The sequence below is a fragment of the Oncorhynchus clarkii genome, chromosome 4 (assembly GCF_045791955.1).
Source record: "Oncorhynchus clarkii lewisi isolate Uvic-CL-2024 chromosome 4, UVic_Ocla_1.0, whole genome shotgun sequence".
NCBI classification, from domain to species: Eukaryota; Metazoa; Chordata; class Actinopteri; order Salmoniformes; family Salmonidae; genus Oncorhynchus; species Oncorhynchus clarkii.
In genome coordinates, this window is record NC_092150.1 from 45,207,072 (window position 1) to 45,226,397 (window position 19,326).

The 19,326-nt window shown below is 42.5% G+C and overlaps 2 protein-coding genes across 3 annotated transcripts in view; one reads left to right on the plus strand and one right to left on the minus strand.

The window, feature by feature from the left end:
• Nucleotides 1-354: 354 nt before the first annotated feature.
• On the plus strand, nt 355-8,154 carry LOC139406859 (rab GTPase-binding effector protein 2-like). The gene is made up of 12 exons (XM_071149959.1): nt 355-500; nt 1,194-1,355; nt 1,659-1,741; nt 1,820-2,179; nt 3,742-3,837; nt 3,931-4,029; nt 4,132-4,251; nt 4,364-4,442; nt 4,560-4,571; nt 6,519-6,673; nt 6,822-6,938; nt 7,141-8,154. The coding sequence occupies exons 1-12, from the start codon at nt 458-460 to the stop codon at nt 7,243-7,245; spliced, it is 1,431 nt and encodes a 476-aa protein (XP_071006060.1). The 5' UTR covers nt 355-457; the 3' UTR covers nt 7,246-8,154.
• A 604-nt stretch (nt 8,155-8,758) lies between these two features.
• LOC139406860 (sarcoplasmic/endoplasmic reticulum calcium ATPase 1-like) overlaps nt 8,759-19,326 on the minus strand; it is a 33,545-nt gene continuing 22,977 nt past the window's right edge. For both annotated transcript variants that reach the window (XM_071149961.1, XM_071149960.1), the window contains exons 21-25: nt 17,190-17,275; nt 13,976-14,109; nt 13,307-13,424; nt 12,523-12,640; nt 8,759-9,086 (exon numbers count right to left, since the gene is read on the minus strand). In XM_071149961.1, the coding sequence (XP_071006062.1) occupies nt 9,049-9,086; nt 12,523-12,640; nt 13,307-13,424; nt 13,976-14,109; nt 17,190-17,275 (494 nt within the window). In that variant the 3' untranslated portion in view covers nt 8,759-9,048. The remainder of the gene's footprint in view (nt 9,087-12,522; nt 12,641-13,306; nt 13,425-13,975; nt 14,110-17,189; nt 17,276-19,326) is intronic.

Consider the following 19,326-nt stretch of genomic DNA (forward strand, 5'->3'; position numbering starts at 1 on the left):
AAAGGAGGGCCGTAATTTTCATTTCAGAGATCCGATTTTCTCCAGGTATCCCTAATAAATAACGTACAGTCCATTATAAAAAAATATTTGACACAGCTACGCAAAATTCGTGGCAGGAACAGACATACGGAAACTAGACAGCACTTATTAGCTGTATTCAAAATACAGATTCTCTCCCTTTTAAAATGGTTGGCATTTTAATAACCCACTTATTAGGATTTGCTTATCCCATCACAATACGGTAGTTTAACTGGGGAGAATAACGGAAACTTCAATGCAGTCGTCGGCATTTGGGAAGGATGTTAAGTAATATCCGTGGGTTTAAACCGGGGAAAGTTATTTCCTGAGGTTGACCAGGAGTGAATAAGTCATGCTTTGAGCTCTCACACCAACCCAACCAGTAAATGTTTTTCACGACTAAGACAGTTGGTGCCATTATAGAACAGCTCGGAAACAAATGATAATGGAACCGTCGGTGAACTCTCAGAAGGACGACACTGGTAAGAAAGTCACTAAGTTAGCCATCAACAAGTGCTTTAGCTACGCTGGCTTGATTGCTAACTAACGTTAACCCTTTGTGATAGCCAAATCTCACAAATGCGTGCGAATTTCGGAATGTAGCTACAGACCACTGAACATGTACGAAATGTTGCTATTGCTGGAGCTGTCACTTGCTGAGTGAACTATTTTGACCTTCCTGTTACTACCACAAAGTCAAAATGGCTATATCGTTAAAATGTACTTTTAGGTCTTTAATTTAAGGTTAGTTAGGCATAAGGTCAGCAGTGTGGTTAGGTTTAAAATCAGATTTTCAGAAGAGGAATTGTAGAAAGAGGCCATAATAAGTATGATTTTTGTGGAGACGTCAGTCAGCCTAATTAGAAGCTGTGGCAGGGGTGTGCCAAGGATTGCCATGTCTCCACTGGGAGACAGCCAAAACAATGTTATCTGTCAGTTCGATTGTCAACAGGTGTATTATTGCATTCGTGAATTGCTTTGCATGGGGTGTTTTATAATGTTGTTGACATTGGAAGGGATAGCCTGTGTAGTAGACCTAAATGCAATTGCTTGCATGATCATGCTTGACGCAGCTCATAAGATATCTTCAAGTCTCTCTCTGGGACTGTTGAACCCCATTGTCCTGTGTTCACCATAAATTGAGAGATGACATCATCTGATTTCCTTCTTGTCAGGTGCAATGGAGAGCTTGCAGGCCCAGCTAGCAGATTGCCGAGCGCAGCTGGAGCACTGGCAGGGCGTGGCGACAATCTGCGAACTGAGCAAACAGGAGGAGCTGGGAGAGCTGCAGAGACAGTGTGACCAGGAGATGCAGTCTCTTCAGGAGGCCCTCAGAGGTCAGAGAGAGAGCAACACACACGCACACACATATAACACACACACCACACCACAACACACACACACACAGTGTGACCAGGAGATGCAGTCAGAGGTCCCTACCATTGTATAGATGGGGCGGGTCTCCTCTCTTCTGAGGAAGGTTGCTCTGTTCTATTCATCATCCATTCCCAATGGGGGCTATTGTCAACATTTTTGCACTAGATAGAGAATAGCGTGCCATTTGGAATGCAGACAATGTGTAGGACCCACCTAAATGGCCTGTTATTGTCTGTCATCTCGTTTCTCTCTTCTATTCTCAGAGACGGCTTCTCAGTATGAGGCTAGAATATCTACTCTGCAGTCTGAGCGTGCCCAGTGGAGGAGAGCCAGTGTGCAGTCTCAGGTGTGTGTGTGTGTTCACCTCAATGTTACTTAACCCATTTCCTTGTCTCTGACTTCTCTCGCTCTCGCTCTCACTCAGGGCAGTATAAAGAAGGACGGGGTGGAGGTGGGAGCTATGCAGTCTGAGGGCCAGTCGACAGACCCCACCAATAGCCTCAGAAAGCCAAGAACAGACGGATGGGATAGCCAACCAGCGGAGGCTGAGGGACCAGGGGAGGGTGAAGGGGCAGGGCTGGAGGGCTATTTCTCCCAGAACTGTGACTTCACCTCTTTCTCCTCCTTCTCCTTGGACACGCCCTCACTGCCCCGCCGCCAACCCTCCCAGGAAGACACCGCCTCCCTGGTCTCCACGGGAACCCTGGTGCCCGAGGCCATCTACCTGCCCCCGCCTGGCCACCGTCTGGTCACACACACCGAATGGGACTCGCTTAACACACAGGTGAACACACACACTTTGACATCAATTCACTAAGCAAACAAGTGAGCACCAGCCACACAAACACACTCCAACTAGGACTTATACTGAAAAAATATATAAATGCAACATCTAAGGTGTTGGTCCCATGTTTCATGAGCTGAAATAAAAGATCCTAGAAATGTTCCATAAACACAAAAAGCTTATTTCTCTCAAATGTTGTGCAAAAATGTGTTTACATCCCTGTTAGTGAGCATTTCTCCTTTGCCAAGATAATCCATCCACCTGACAGGTGTGGCATATCAAGAAGCTGATTAAACAGCATGATCATTACACAAGTTCTGTGGACAATAAAAGGCCACGCTCTAAAATGTGCAGTTGTCACTCAACACAATGCCACAGATGTATCAAGTTTTGAAGGAGCGTGCAAATTGGCATGCTGACTGCAAGAATGTCGACCAGAGCTGTTGCCAGATAATTTAATGTTAATTTCTCTACAATAAGCTGGCTCCAACGTCGTTTTAGAGAATTTGGCAGTACGTCCAACCGGCCTCACAACCGCAGACCACGTGTAACCACACCAGGACCTCCACATCCGACTTCTTCATCTGTGGGATTGTCTGAGACAAGCCACTCGGAAAGCTGATGAAACCATGGGATTGCACAAACGAAGAATTTCTGCACAAACTGTCTGAAACCGTCTTCGGGAAGCTCATCTGCGTGCTCGTTGTCCTCACCAAGGTCTTGGCCTGAATGCAGTTCGGCGTCGTAACTGACTTCAGTGGGCAAATGTTCACCTTCGATGGCCACTGGCACGCTGGAGAAGTGTGCTTTTCACGGTAGAATCCCGGTTTCAACTGTACCGTGCAGATGGCAGACGGCGTGTATGGTGTCGTGTGAGCGAGCGGTTTGCTGATGTCAACGTTGTGAACAGAGTGCCCCATGGTGGGTTATGGTATGGGCAGGCATAAGCTATGAACAACGAACACAATTACATTTTATCGATGGCAATTTGAATGCACTGAGATACCGGGATGAGATCCTGATGCCCATTGTCGTGCCATTTATCCGCCGACATATATGACGGAGTGTTCCAGTTCCCGCCAATATCCAGCAACTTTGCACGGCCATTGAAGAGGAGTGGGACAACATTCCACAGACCACAATCAACCTGATCAACTCCCTCCCAAGGAGATGTCGTGCTGCATGAGGCAATTCGTGGTCACACCAGATACTGACTGTTTTTCTGATCCATGCCTCTACCTTTTTTGGGGTATCTCTGACCAACAGATCAAATCTATATTCCCAGTCATGTACAATCCATAGTTTAGGGCCTAATGAATTTATTTCAATTGATTTTCGTTATATGAAAGATAACTCAGTAAAATGTTTGAAATTGTTGCAGTTATTTTTAAGTGTACTTAAAGCCTGTTAAAACAGCCAACATTGGTGTGTTTGACTATCAAACAGGTGAGCAGAACTGTACAGGTCTGTAATGGACTCGTGACGTCTTCTGTGGATTGGTCTCGTGACGTCTGATGTGGTGTGGACTCATGGTGTCTAATTTGGTGTGGTCTGATGTGCAGGTTGTGGAGCGGGAGGGAGAGCTGAGTCGACTGAGGGAAGAGAGGACCAAGCTGGAGAGCGAGCTGGACACACAGACTACTGAGACACACAAACACGTACGCACACCTTTACACACATGGCATATACTGTATATTGAGAAATGTCAGTTGACCACGGAATTGAATGTTACTGTGTGTCGTGTGTGTCAGGTCACAGTTCTCCAGTCTCAGGTTCAGACCTCCGATGCCCTCCTACAGGAGCTGCAGAAGTCTTTCAACCAATCACAGAATGCCATACATAGCAGGCTGGTGAGTGACCGGCACTTGGTCCAACCACGGAGGAGGGGGATGAGGTTCATGTAGTGTGTGTTTGAGATGTTTTGTGTGTGTGCTTGTGTGTTGTGTTCCCAGGCAGAGCTGTCTCTCTCTCAGAGGAGGGTGTGTAATGAGCTGTCCAGGCTAAAAGGGGAGGAGATCGAGGAGATGATTGGGGCAGGGGACACCAACACACCCCTTGGTCCTACACTACAGGTACAGTATGTGTGTATATGCGTGCACTTGTGTGTGTTCATACAGTCAAGAATCATTGCAATACAAAGGAAATATACTATTACTGTATGCACTACTGTACTCTCACCTGTAGGGGGCACACAGTGAGGAGAGGCTGCGTATTGAGATCGTCAATCTGAAGGAACAACTGGAGACCCGCGTGGAGGAGAGCGGTCTGTTCATCTGCCTTTCCTTTGCTCTTTCTTTGTGTTGATAAGTGTAATAGAACTTGCCAGCTGGTTCAAAACCAACATACATTCTCTCTTTCTCCTATGGTTCTGCCTCAACAGAAGTTTTACAAGGTGAGTGGGCATTATTATATATATGTGTGTGTGTGAGAGAGATCATATGTAATTGTGTGGTATAGAAGGCCATAGGAATTAATCAGTAATGCATCACACACGGGAAGTTGATAACAAGCGTTGACCGTAGTAAACTCATAGGTTACGTTAGATTAGGTAGGCTAACGAAGACGACTGTAGACGAAAGTCAGGGAGGTGCATCTGCCACAGCCAAGACCTTTATAAAGGTCTATTCAACTTTTCTTTAACCCCAGATCACAAACTGAAAACATACTTTCTGAAGTGCCTTCAGAAAGTATTCACACCCCTTGACTTTTTCCACATATTGTTCGACAAAAAAATGTAAATTATTAAATTGAGATTTGTCACTGTACACCGTAATGTCAAAGTGGAATTGTGTTTTTTAAAATATGTACAAATTAATTAAAAATGTAAAGCTGAAATGTGACCTACCACTTGGATTTGGTCCTATGGAGCAAAATGGTATATATACAGTGGGGAGAACAAGTATTTGATACACTGCCGATTTTGCAGGTTTTCCTACTTACAAAGCATGTAGAGGTCTGTAATTTTTATCAGAGGTACACTTCAACTGTGAGAGATGGACAAAAATGTACAAAAAATACAGAAAATCACATTATGATTTTTAAGTCATTAATTTGCATTTTATTGCATGACATAAGTATTTGATCACTTACCTACCAGTAAGAATTCTGACTTTCACAGACCTGTTAGTTTTTCTTTAAGAAGCCCTCCTGTTCTCCACTTACCTATATTAACTGCACCTGTTTGAACTCGTTACCTGTATAAAAGTGTGTCCACACACTCAATCAAACAGACTCCAACCTCTCCATAATGGCCAAGACCAGAGATATGTAAGGACATCGGGGATAAAATTGTAGACCTGCACAAGGCTGGGATGGGCTACAGGACAATAGGCAAACCTGTCTGTCTGCTTTCCATCAGACACTAAAACACAAGGCCAAATCTACACTGGAGTTGCTTACCAAGAAGACGGTGAATGTTCCTGAGTGGCCGAGTTACAGTTTTGACTTAAATCAGGGTGAATATGGCGAGACTTAAATGGATTTCTAACAATGAACAACAACCAATTTGATAGAGCTTAAAGAATAATGGGCAAATATTGTACAATCCAGGTGTGCTTAGAGCAGGGGTGGCAAACTCATTCCATGGAGGGCCTAGTGTATGCTGGTTGTTGTTTTATCCTTTCAATTAAAACTTAGACAACCAGGTGAGTGGAGTTCCTTACTAATTAGTGACCTTAATTAGTGACCTTTAGTGACCTTGTACAATCAAGTACAAGGGAGGAGTGAAAACACTGCCCCGAGTTTGACATGTTTCTTAAAGACTTACCCAGAGACTCACAGCTATTATCGCTGTCAACGGAGATTCTAACCTGTGTGAATACTTATGTCATGAGATATTTCTGTATTTACTTTATTTGTTAACATAAAAAAAACATGTTTTCACTTTGTCATTATGGGGTATTGTGTAAATGGGTAAGCAGGAAAAAAATTGATTTAATCCATTTTGAATTGAGGCTGTAACACAACAACGTGGAATAAGTCAAGGGGTATGAATACTTTCTGAAGGTAGTGTGTAAAGTATTTGTTAAAGGTCTCAAATACCAAAAACATTGATTGGTTGACAAGTAGTGCCTCCCAGTAGCCAGGCGATGGCTGCATGGTGCCGTCGGTGAAAAGCAACTGCAGCAATTGAAGGAGACTTCATCAAACCGCATAACCTTTGATCACATGGTTGTTTTTGTGACGTTCATGCAGTTATCCACATAATGCAATACACTTTGAAAGGCGGTGACTTGACAAAACGTATCTGCTCGAACACGCCCGTTGTCTTTCCCTTGTGAAACCGGTCTTCTAACCTCGATGGGACTTCCTTGTTCAATAAAAGCTTTGCCCTCTGCAGTGCAGCTGTCCAGTCTGAAGACCGAGATGGAGCGGGTCCAGTGTCAAAAGGAGACGCTGCAGTTGGAGCTACAGAACGGTCGCACCGAGCTACAAGGCCTCGGCGTGGCGCTCTCACACCTACAAGGAGACAGCAAGACTCTCAACCATGACAAGGTACTGTACAAGGGGACCAGGGATAGATTTGTGTCCGTCCGTGTTGTACCTTTTGTGTACTTAGTGTTCCCAAAGTAGGAAAGATAACATGTTACTGTAGTTCTTTCCCTCTCTCACCATTCTCACTCCCTTTCTATCTCCCTCCTAGGCGTCCCTCCAGCAACAGTGTTTGGAGCTGCGTAGCCAGATCATCAGTATGCGTTCTCAGGTGGACACCAGCCAGATGGTGCAGAGGGACTTTGTCCAGCTTTCACAGTCACTGCAGGTACATTACACAGATTCAGGACCAGCCCACTGGGGGTGTATTCACATTGGTTTGGTTTATGTTATTTTACAGCACTGATCTAGGTCAAGTCCAGCTGGATTCCATATCATTTTTGTTCCATAGTCAAATGACCATGAGGCTTCTTACTCCACCCTCTCTTTCCCTTTTGTCTGTCTCTCCGTCCTTCATCGCTTTCCTCTAGGTGAAGCTGGAGTTGATCCGTCAGGCTGAAACTCTGGACCAGGTCAGTGACATCTTGGAGGAGGGGCTTCCTGAAGAGGGTGCCCCACCCACTGATGCCACGTGAGTCTATCAGAGCAACACAACAGTGCCAAAGCGACGGGAGAAACAGGAAGTATTCCAAGGGTGACCAATAAGAACGAGGCTGGACATGAAGTGCAACCGTAACCATGGAGAAAGACGTGACCACTATCCCCGCTTTGAAGAGGAGTGGGCTTAACAAGGCACTGAGTAATCACTGATAGACAAATCACCTTTCATTCCAGACCACTAATAATGAGTCAGATCTATGCTGGCCTTGTTCAGGCCAATCCTCTCCAACATTGGGAATCACCACCTCAGCTTGTAATGTGACTTGGAATATTTGTACTTTGGAGCTGTTCAATGATGATATATTTTTGGTTGCACCTCGACTTGTTGCTTGAGCGCCCTCCACATCTTTCCATATTTGGGAGTTTAAAAAATGTATTTTCTCACGTTCAATGACCAAACACTCATTAGAAGACTGGCCTTAACCCCCTTTTTTAACTGGACTCATTGAGATAACTTGAATATTTGTATTGAAGTTCCTGACTCGACATTCCCGCCAGTCGGATGTGATGAGAAACACTCCATTACTACTTTAGTGGAAGTCACCAAAATGCAACATGTTGAAAATAGGCCAGTATCTACTGTAAGTTATACCGTATTATGATACTTCTGACACATGGAAATGCACTCTCTCACCCACCTCTCAGGACCAGTGGGCACTTTGCTTGACTTCCAATCATTGATCTAAAAGCACTGCCCTTGTTGATACCAGCGAGTAACACTAAAAACTATATACAACCACTCCAGTGACACAATTACCTTTATACCTTTTTTAGACTTTACCACTTTTTAAAATGAAGAATAAGATAAGAAACCTGTGAATGAATTTTGCATTCTCTTGTTGATACTAATTGCCTTTAATATATAAATATACATTGAAAAACTACTCATTGCAGGATCATGTTTTTCTTGTGTAATTGTTTGCGGAGAGAGAGGTGTGTGTGTGTGTGTGTGTCCACCCTGTTATACAGCTGTGAAGCATGGATCCCTTAGTCGGCACATAAACCCTGGAGGCCTTCCAAATAAAGGGCCTCAAGAAGATCCTCTGTGTTACCTGGCAGGATGCAGTACACCACACAGAGGTACTGAAATGGGCTGGCATGCAGTCCACCTTAAACAATCACCAACTAAGATGGCTTGGTCATGTCATCTGCGTCCTAGAGGGCCGACATTTGCCGAAAGTGCTCAACGGCCACATGAAGGCCAACGCTCTGCTGGTGGCCAAAAGAAACGGATGCAGGAACGAATTAAAAACACTCTGAAGAGGTGCAATATCAATCCATCCAGTATAGAAGACCAAGCCACCTGAGGCATGCTCACAGGGCTATTCCTGCCCCCTCCAACCAAGCCTTCACATGCGCTGTCTGCAGCTGTAAATCCATGATTGATCTCCACAGACACCAAAGGACTCATAAGTGAAGGCGAAGATGCTTCTCATCAACCATAAGTATGTGAGATACTGGGAATCAAACCAATAACAATTAACCAGCCACTCTTGTATTCTCTTTTAATACAGTTTTTATTTTTTAAGAATAGTCAGAATAATTTGAATATATTGTTCATAACACTTTCTTATATATTAACTTAATTTCAATACATACACAAAGAAATTTATATATATGTTTTTTTTTTAATTTTCTGGTGGCTTTTGTTTCATTCTTTGATCTTGTTGGACTTTTTTCTCTCACTTCTAGTGATGGTCTGCGCTCTGGTTTTCTGGGAAGTGCTTCCACCCTTCCTCTTCTCATTCTTTTCTCTCCTTTATACTCCTGGTGTTCTTTTAGTCCCACTTCTTGCTTACTAGATTGTCATCAGCAACTGCAAGGGAAAGAGAAGGGTATTGGCAACCGGATAAGGTAGGACTAGACTTAAGTCCCAAATTGAGCACTAGCCCCTAGGGATCAATTTGGAGGATAGGTATAAGCAATATGGGGAACATTCCAACCCAGCCTAAAATTCCCATATTATTAGAAATACAGTCCTTTTAGATCTACATGAAGTACTATTGATTGATGTGGAGTTGGGCATTCATCTATTATTCTGGCCATTTAGTTACATTTTAGTTCTGCTCAATTGACATTATACAACACTTATCTACTCAACAGTAAATATTGGTGGTTCTGTGTAGCTCAGTTGGTACAGCATTTTTATTTTTTACCTTTTATTTAACCAGGCAAGTCAGTTAAGAACAAATTCTTATTTTCAATGACGGCCTAGGAACAGTGGGTTAACTGCATGGCGCTTCCAATGCCAGGATTGTGGGTTCAATTCCCAGGGGCCACCCACTTAAAATGTATGCATGCATGACCAAGTTTTGGATAAAAGCGTCTGCTAAATGATACCAAAAGTATTACTATGTTCATAAAATAAATCTGACTTTTCCATACAATAATAGGCTACTATTGTGTGTTGACTGTAGTTAAATGTTAATGTTGGTTAAAACTGCAAAGGCTAACCTTGTCCTCAAGTAACCTGTACTCCCGCACACTGACTCGGTACTGATACCCCCTGTATATAGCCTCGTTATGTTATTGTTTTTATTCTTTTTGACTTTATTTGGTCAATATTTTCTTAACCAACAGTGCAGTTCAAGAAGAGTTAAGGGCTTGTAAAGTAAGCATTTCACGGTACGGTCTAAACTTGTTGTATTTTGGCGCATGTGACAGTTTGATTTGATTTGTCCCCAAGCTAGATCTTGCTGGTGGAAGAGTCTACAAAGGCAATTACTACCTAAATGTGACACAGCCATAAAATTAGACAAACTTTTATTAAGCAATATGGGGAACCTGTAGGAAGACACTCACACAGACTTTAGTGAATACATATGAGTGGATATTATATATTATCAGTGTAAATTTAGTGTTGACACCATCTGGATACAAAACCATTGAATCATAAACAAAGTGAAAACGGGATGGACGGGGGGAGTAGCGAAGGCAGTGGCAGGTATAGGAAAAGTGGGGGAGAGGGCAATGAAGGCACCCAGTGGGAAGAGAAATCATATTAACTTATTAAAGGTTTTGCAATTTAAATAGGTAATATTTAGAATGGATGATAGTCTTAGTAAGCCCTGGAAGCAGGTATGAAAGTCTGGAGCAATGTTCACTCTAAGCTGTTTGCGTGCACAGACATGCACCACCTCCAGGACTCCCATGCAGATGGTATGTCAGCCCGCGCAGGGATGCAAGAGATTGAATTTAACTGAGTTCACTCTGTGTAGATCAATGTTTCTCTGATTTAATCAACATTATATCAGCCACTTTTCAGTGCAACAAAACAAATCTAAGATTGAGTCTGTGATTTTGTTGTAGTTCGAGCCACAACTAGCCTAGGCAGCCGATAGTGGGCTCTAGATCTTTTCTTCAACTACAGCACAGTGGTGGAAAAAGTACTCAATTTGTCATACTTTAGTAAAAGTAAAGATACCTTCATAGAAAATGACTCAAGTGAAAGTCACCCAGTAAAATCTTACTTGAGTAAATGAAAAAAAAAAAAAATTGGTTTTATATATACTTAAGAATAAAGTATACATTTCAAATTCCTTAAGCAAACCAGATGGCACCATTTTTTTCTTTTCTTCAAATAGCCAGGAAAACGCTCCAACCCTCAGACATAATTTACAAACGAAGCATGTATTTAGTGAGTCTGCCAGATCCGAGGCAGTAGGGATGACAATGTGTTATATTAATGTGAATTAGACAATTTTTCTGTCCAGCTAAGCATTCAAAATGTAACGAGTACAATTTGGGTGTCTGGGAAAATGTATGGAGTCCCACTTCTTGTACATCATTTTCTTTAGGAATGTAGTGAAGTAAAACTATGAAGTTGTCAAAAATATGAAGTGAAGTACAGATACCCCCAAAAAACGACTTAAGTTCTTTACATCACTGCTACACTCTTTTCTAAAAAAATAAATAAAATAAAAATCAGACAGCCCGCCATTAAAGGGGCGGCAGGGTAGCCTAGTGGTTAGAGCATTGGACGAGTAACCGGAAGGTTGCAAGTTCAAACCCCCGTGCTGACAAGGTACAAATATGTCGTTCTGCCCCCCCGTTCTGCCCCTGAACAGGCAGTTAACCCACTGTTCCTAGGCCGTCATTGAAAATAAGAATTTGTTCTTAACTGACTTGCCTGGTTAAATAAAGGTGTAAAAAAAAAAAAGAAAAAGAAAAAGCTGGTTAAGAAGGAAAATGATGCTTTTGTAGCATGAATGGAGGATGCTTCATGTACGAGCCGGCCCACAGGTGACATGAATGTTTTACCTGCTGGGCACATCAATCCTAAAAAAAAAATAGTACAGCTCAAACGCCCACTATCGGTTGTCTAGGCTAAGCCAAAGCGCACCGGAGTATAATTCTATTGACGGGTAGTGCACGAGTGGTCTTTCAATCACCAGCCAGTGGAGCCGCTTTTCAGAGCTGTTCGTGTGCACGGTTGTTGATATTCTTTGCGAGTTATTAGCCCAGTTATATGTAAGTATTGGTGTCACAAAGGCTCATGACAGCAACCAGGTTTTCCTTCTCCTCTGGCCATGCCCCTCACTGGCTAATTACCACACCTGTTCCCAGTGAACTAATTGACATTACTGCACTATTTAAGCTGCAGTTTTCCTCCTAGCTTTCAGTTGTGCTGGTGATTCAATCCGGTGGCCATCTTGCCTTTTGTTCTTTCTTTGTTGTGCTGACTGACAAGAAAAAACACAATTCCATAACCTCCAAACAACCCAGTGTGCTCTGTGTATGCAATAAAATCAAGTATTGGATTCCTGGCCATCTCCTCATTCCTCTAACATACTACCGCTATTGCACATTGGGCAGGAACAGTCGTAAACCTAATTCAGTCCACCCTAGCCCTAATGCATTTTCTTCAATTGGTCAGCGATGGGGTGTTACTGCTTCCTACAAGAGCATAATGTAAAAACGTTTTTAAAAGACTGCTTTGAACACCCCATATAGGCTACTGTAGGCTATATTATAGAAATCAGAATTGTGAAAATGTTATGGGATTTGCATTATTGGTTTTGTTGATAGGCCACTCTGATAGGTCTACATTATGCTCAAATAGCCACAATATCCTATTGGCTACTGTCTAAAACTGTAAAGTTACACATTTCTCCCAACATTCCAGTTTCCACTAGCAAGACCTGAAATTTGCTCAGTGCCCAAAATAATTAGAGGGAATATTTCTGTGGATATTACAGGATATTATTACAAGGAATGTTAGATTTAATTGATAACAGATTGTGTGTCCTTACCCTCCAGGTAATTGCGGGCCACAAACTTGAGGACCTCGTCAATGAGGATGACGGGGATCGAGAGCTTGAGCACCACCATCCATTTTTCCACGTTCAAGTGGGTCAATTTAAAGATCATCTGCAGCGGAGAGGACAGGCACATTTCAGACACATATCACGTACTACTACTTAGTTATCACGTACTACTACTTAGTTATCACATACTCTTACGGCTAGATTCAATCTGATCGGGCTATGCACCTTTTTAAAATAAATGTTTCCGCGCTTGAGTAGACCACTCACTGTAAACTGTGCATATGTCGGCTCAATCTGAAATTACCTTTAAATGTAAATCGCACTATAACGGTCCAGATTGAATCTAGGCCTTACTCAATTGTAAAATACTCTAACTCAAGTATCACTCTTACTTAGGGCTCTATTCAATCTGTATCGCTGAAGCGTTAGACGTGAATGCAGTCTCGGCTAATGCAGGAACATTGCTTTTTACATTTTAATCGCGCTCTAACGCTACATTTCCGCAATACGAATTAAATAGCCCTTCATGTCAGGGCACACAGTCCAGGGGACTGTATAAAAATGTATGGCTGGGGGAGAGAGAGTGAGAGAGAGTAAGACAAAAAGGAGGCAGAGAGAGAGAGAATCAGACAGAAGGAGATTGAGAGAGAGTAAGACAAAAAGGAGGCAGAGAGCGAGAGATGGATCTGGGATCAAAACGAGTGGTCCTTGGGCCGGACAGGACAAGCATGTGAGGTGAGGGTTGTGGTGCGAGGTAAGGCAGACTCACGGGCATGGGGTCCACGTAAATGATCACAAAGTGGAGTGACATGGAGAGGGACATGGCTCCAACCAGCCACAGGTTGCTCCAGGGGGGCATGCGCAGCAGGGACTGGTTTTCAGACAAACTGGTGGGGGGGTACAGAGGGGTTACGTAATGCAAGCTGGCTAAACACAAATAAAGTATTTAAAATGTGTGTGTTGATGCAGGTGTGTGTTGATGCAGGGGTGTGCAGAAGTGTGTGATCTGACATTACATGGTGAGGGATGGCGGATAATGTTTGTTCTGCAGGTTTATTCTAAAATTACTCTTCCAATTTCTTTGGGGTTACACTACACTTTCAATGTTATAGCTATTTATAAACATAAACAAGTGTTTTATGTAACTTTACTGTTCTACCTCTAAGTTGATATACTGTGTATCAAGAATTACAGTGCTAACAAACTACCAATGTCGCAAGTTTTGAGGACACAGATTAAACCTACTCCTGTCCTGCATTACAAAGCATGCCAAATGGATCATCTCCATTGAAAGTGTTTTTTTGTTGTTGTCAAAGAGTAGGCTTAATCTGGGATATGGGCCCTTAATGTTATGCATAATTGAATCTTGCATTTCTAACATGAATCTTCAAACATTCCTTTATATTGAACCAGGCAGGAACCAAAGTTGCAGTCTGACCTGTTGAGGGCATTGCACATCTCGATGGTGACTAACACAGACAGGGCCATGGTCATGGGGGGAGCGGCCTCAAACACCTCGCAGTGGACGCCGACAAAGTCCTCGTTTTCCTCGTGGCACTGCATGAAGTGGGACTGAAGAGAAAAATCAAGAGAATTAGGATGGAACCATTTACTGGATTATCACAGAATCATTCACTACATTTTTTGCTCAGTAAGAAGTTTAAATTTAGATCCTAGGTAGCCCCTACCCATAACATTAAATATCCCCAAAATGGATGATGATGATCATGATGAAGGTCTTTGACTATTGGTGTATTTTAAATGAGGATCTCTTGATGATGATGGTTTTAGACCAATGACTCAACATATATGAATTTGGAACCGCTGTGGCACTGTAGCACTTTTGTACGGTTTATTTCATTATCTGGGATGGCGTTTCTATACTGTTTTTGTCTGGTGAAGCTAAAGACAAATTTCTACATTGTATGGACAAAGTTTTTCTAATTCTTAAAAATTAAAAAGCAATAGTTTATGTGATACAGGTGTGTTGGTGCTGGGCTGGGACAAAACGTGGAGACCAATCCCTGTTCTACAGAGTGGTTAAATCCCAAATGTGACTATTTCCAATAGTGCACTACTTTTAACCAGGGCCCTATATATGGAATAGGGTGGGACGCAACCTCTGTTCTACACACCAGACTCCACATTTTTGCTCAATAACGAATTGAAATGTAAGTCCTAGGTAGCCCCTACCCCCAGGATTGTATATGGAAAAAATACATGAATTCAGAGCGACATATAGAGCCAGACTAGGGTTCCGATTTGGGATTGGGATTGTCTGCTTCATTTTTATTTTATTTAAACTTTATTTAACTAGGCAAGTCAGTTAAGAACAAATTCTTAATTACAATGACAGCCTGGCAGAAGGCCTCCTGTGGGGATGGGTCCCTGGGATTAAAAAAAATATGATATAAATATTAGACAAAACACATCACAAGAGAGACAACACAACAATACATAAAGTGAGGCCTAAGACAACAATATTTGGTGGCAAATCTGATGGCCGAATGGTAAAGAACATCTAGCCGCTCAAGAGCAACATGACCTGCCGATCTATAAATTATGTCTCCGTAATCTAGCATGGGTAGGATGGTCATCTGAATCAGGGTTAGTTTGGCAGCTGGGGTGAAAGAGGAGCGATTACAATAGAGGAAACCAAGTCTAGATTTAACTTTGACCTGCAGCTTTGATATGTGCTGAGAGAAGGACAGTACACCGTCTAGCCATACTCCCAAGTACTTGTATGAGGTGACTACCTCAAGCTCTAAATCCTCAGAGGTTGTAATGACACCTGTGGGAGGAGGGGCATTCTTCTTACCAAACCACATTAACCTTGTTCTGAACACCTCCAAAACAAAGGTCAAGGGTAGAGAAAGCTTGTTGGACACTAAGAAAGCTTTGTTGAAGAGCATTTAACACAACATCCAGTGAGGGGCCAGCTGAGTACAAGAATGTATCATCTGCATATAAATGGATGAGAGAGCTATGTTGTTGATGTAAATTGAGAAGAGCGTGAGGCCTAGGATTGAGCCTCTGGGTACTCCCTTGGTGACAGGCAGTGGCTGAGACAGCAGATTTTCTGACTTTATACACTGGACTCTTTGAAAGAGGTAGTTAGCAAACCAGGCCAAAGAGCCCTCAGAGACACCAATACTCCTTAGCCGGCCCACAAAGATGGAATGGTCTACCGTATCAAAAGCTTTGGCCAAGTCAATAGAAATAGCAGCACAGTATTGATAAGACTCAAGGGAAATTGTGACATCATTGAGAGCCTTTAAGGTTGCAGTGACACTTCCATAACCTGAGCGGAAACCAGATTGCATACCCGAGAGAATACTATCGACATCAAGAAAGCCAGTCGGTTGTTTATTGACAAGTTTTTGATAAACAGGGCAAATAGAAAGAGGCCTATAACAGTTAGGATCAGCTTGAGCTCCCCCTTTAAATAAAGGACGAACCGTGGCTGCCTTCCAAGCAATTAGGAACCTCCCCAGAAAGGAGAGACGGGCTTGTCGATGGTAGGGACAGCAGAAAGGGTCTAAAACATCTGACCCAGATGTTTTTCGGGGGTCGAGTTTAAGGAGCTCTTTTAGCACCTCAGACTCAGTGACTGCCTGCATGAAGAAACTTTGTAGCGGGGCAGGGGGAAAATAGGGAGAAGCATCAGGGACAGTCGCATTAGAAGGAGTGGGATATGAGGAAATGTTGGATGGGCAAAGAGGCATGGCTGAGTCAAATAGGAATCCTGACTTAATGAAGTGGTGATTAATTAAAGAGCTCAGCCATGTGCCTCTTGTCAGTAACTTCCGCATCATCAACATTAAGGGACATGAGCAGCTGTGAGGAGGAGGGTTTATTCTCCAGGTCTTTAACTGTTTTCCAGAACTTCTTGGGGTTAGACCCACAGAGAGAGAACTGCTCCTTAAAGTAACTAACTTTGACCTTCCGGGTAGCCTGAGTGCCCTTATTTCTCATTTGCCTGAACGATAGCCAGCCAGCCTGAGAATGCGTGTGCCGAGCCTTTTGCCAAATGGAATTCTTGAGGTGGAGTAACTCTGCAAGATCGCGGTCGAATCAGGGGCTGAACCTGTTTTTAATTCTCATTTTCTTTATGCGGGCGTGTTTGTTAACAATACCACTGAAAAGATCAAAAAACAATGTCTAAATGTCTTCGACAGAGGGAGATCAAGCTGATTCTATACCATTTTACAGAGGCCAGTTCATGAAGGAAGGCTTGCTCATTAAACATTCATTTTTTAGCAAGCTTCTATGACAAATCAGGATAGGTCGTTGCACTGAGAAGCAATTATGAACACAGGCTGTAAAACAATGATCATCACTAAGGTCATTACAGAAAACACAAGGCCGATACTGTACCTATCAGGATTATTTGTGAGGATAACATCGAGGACAGTAGTCTTTTCTGAGTGTTTGGAGTCATACCTTGTGGGATTGGTAATAATCTGAGACAGATTTAGGGAGTCCCATTGCTTTAGGACTTGGTCAGATTTGGTCAGGTCTTGCTTAAGGGGGTGCTCCTCCCATAGACACCAATGTGATAGCAGTCTGCTTAGTTCATTGACTTCCATTGAAATAAAAATTAGGGAGTGGGAGGTCTTGCTTCCTCTTCCGTATCTAATGCTACCACTCACCAACTGGTAGAAAGACACACCTGGGCCGTCCTCACTGTAGAGGAACCACCAGGCGGCAGCAGCAACAGTTGCAACACCAACGTAGCCTGGAATACACACCACAGGAAGTCAGGTAACATTGATCTAAATTGTAATTTGTCCAATAGATTTGATTACCTTTTCCTGTTGAAGTATCGAGATGAGATGATTGCATACTTTGTTGTTGTTTGCTTGTGTAGAATTTCTTAACTTTTAATTAAATGTGTATTTTTTATCTACCGTGTTCCTTTATCACTAGGATGTACAGAAACGGTGTAACATTAATTTGATTATTGCTTTGGCTGCAGTTTGTGTCCCACCACCATGCCAATAAAGCACTGCTCCATTTAAATGTGGTGTGGTAGATGGGGGCAGGGTGTCTAGGCTGTACACCAGTGGAGGCTCCTCAGAGGAGGAAGGGGTGTTTTTTGTTATTGTGAAACAAAATAAATTATAATTTTTAGATGAAACTTTTCTAAATATATTCACAGCACCAAATAATTGATTAAAGGTCTACAGTAGCCTCAACAGCACTCTGTAGGGTAGCACCATGGTGTAGCTGGAGGACAGCTAGTTTCCGTTCTCCTCTGACATGTTGTCCACCCAATAAAAGGACCAGAGAATGAATCAAGTACTGAAAGCATAAGCTACAGTTAGCTTATGCAGTGCATAGAATGTGGTGAGTAGACTCAGAAAGAGAGAAAGAATAGTTGAACAGTTTTGAACAAATACATTTCTTCAAAAATTATGGAGAAGCAAGAGAGAGAGAGAGCGAGAGAGAGCTAGCTATATTTTGTTGTACCCCCCCCCCCCCCACACTTACTAAGCTAGTGAATACAGCTAGCTAGTTTAGCCTGTTGAATTTCATAAAAAAATAAAAGTGAAACATTAAAGTTATCCTCTTTCAATAAAACTATACTAAATACATTCACATCACCAAATAATTGATTAAACACATTGCTTTGCAATGAAGGTCTACAATAGCCTCAACAGCACTCTTTAGGGTAGCGCCATGGTATAGCCGGAGGACAGCTACTTTCCGTCCTCCTCTGGCTACATTGACATCAATTCAAAACCTAGGAGGCTCATGGTTCTCACCCCCTTCCATAGACTTACTTACACAGCAATTATAACAACTTCTGGAGAATGTCCTCCAACCTATCAGAGCTCTTGCAGCATGAACTGACATGTTGTCCACCCAATCAAAGCATCAGAGAATGAATGTAGTACTGAAAGCATAAGATACAGCTAGCTAGCACTGCAGTGCATAAAGTGTGGTGAGTAGTTGACTCAGAGAGAGAATGACAATAGTTGAACAGTTTTGAACAAATACATTTATTATATATAGAAAGCTAGCTATATGTGACCTGATTCAAGACACTAGGCATATGTCGCAAGTCACGACTTCACAGGAGAGCTGTTTGAACGTAAAAAAATATTTGTTTTATCAATATGCGTTTTTTTTGGGCAGAAATACCTTCACGAACATGTGAACTTTCATGTGCCTTAATATCAAACTTGTATGCCATCTGTAAATATGAATAAAATTGTTAAATTACGAGCCTAGTTGGTTTAGTCACAGAAAAAGGGAGCAACCTTCCCGCTAGCCATGATTGGCTGAGATAATGAGTGGGCTGGACATGCCGAGAGATGAGTTTCGATTGGTCTGCCATATGGCACGCTTCTTGAGCTGGTCAGTATGTCTAGGTACTCGTGTGAAACGCGGCTTATTTTATATATTGCGTCGTAAAACTGCATAAACCTAATGTCAAGTTAAAGTGTACTGTTAGCTAGCTAACTTTAGCTGTAACTGTTGGACTAATGATACACCCTAGATCAGCTAGATGTCGGCAAAAGTGTGAAAGGCGGTGTTGAATGTGCGACTGTCTGTCACCTTGATTACTCAAATTTTTCTCTCAACCTGTGCACATACGTTGTAAACGTTCATTCATAGGTTAGGTTGTAGCAACCTAATGATGGGTAAAGAGAAAATGTAGTATCATGTAGTAGCCTAAACCTAGCAATGTTACATTGAACTGGGTGAATGGAATATGAATGACAGTCATCCAATGTGCTGTAATAAAAATAAGGCTATGCTCATTAAAAAATAATCGTCCTC

Excerpts from the sequence above, each read along its gene's own strand:
- LOC139406859 (XM_071149959.1), top strand. The coding sequence starts at position 458 with ATGATAATGGAACCGTCGGTGAACTCTCAGAAGGACGACACTG. Across the intron at positions 3,838-3,930 it reads CTACTGAGACACACAAACAC|GTCACAGTTCTCCAGTCTCA; the intron begins GTACGCACACCT and ends CGTGTGTGTCAG. Across the intron at positions 6,939-7,140 it reads AGCTTTCACAGTCACTGCAG|GTGAAGCTGGAGTTGATCCG; the intron begins GTACATTACACA and ends GCTTTCCTCTAG.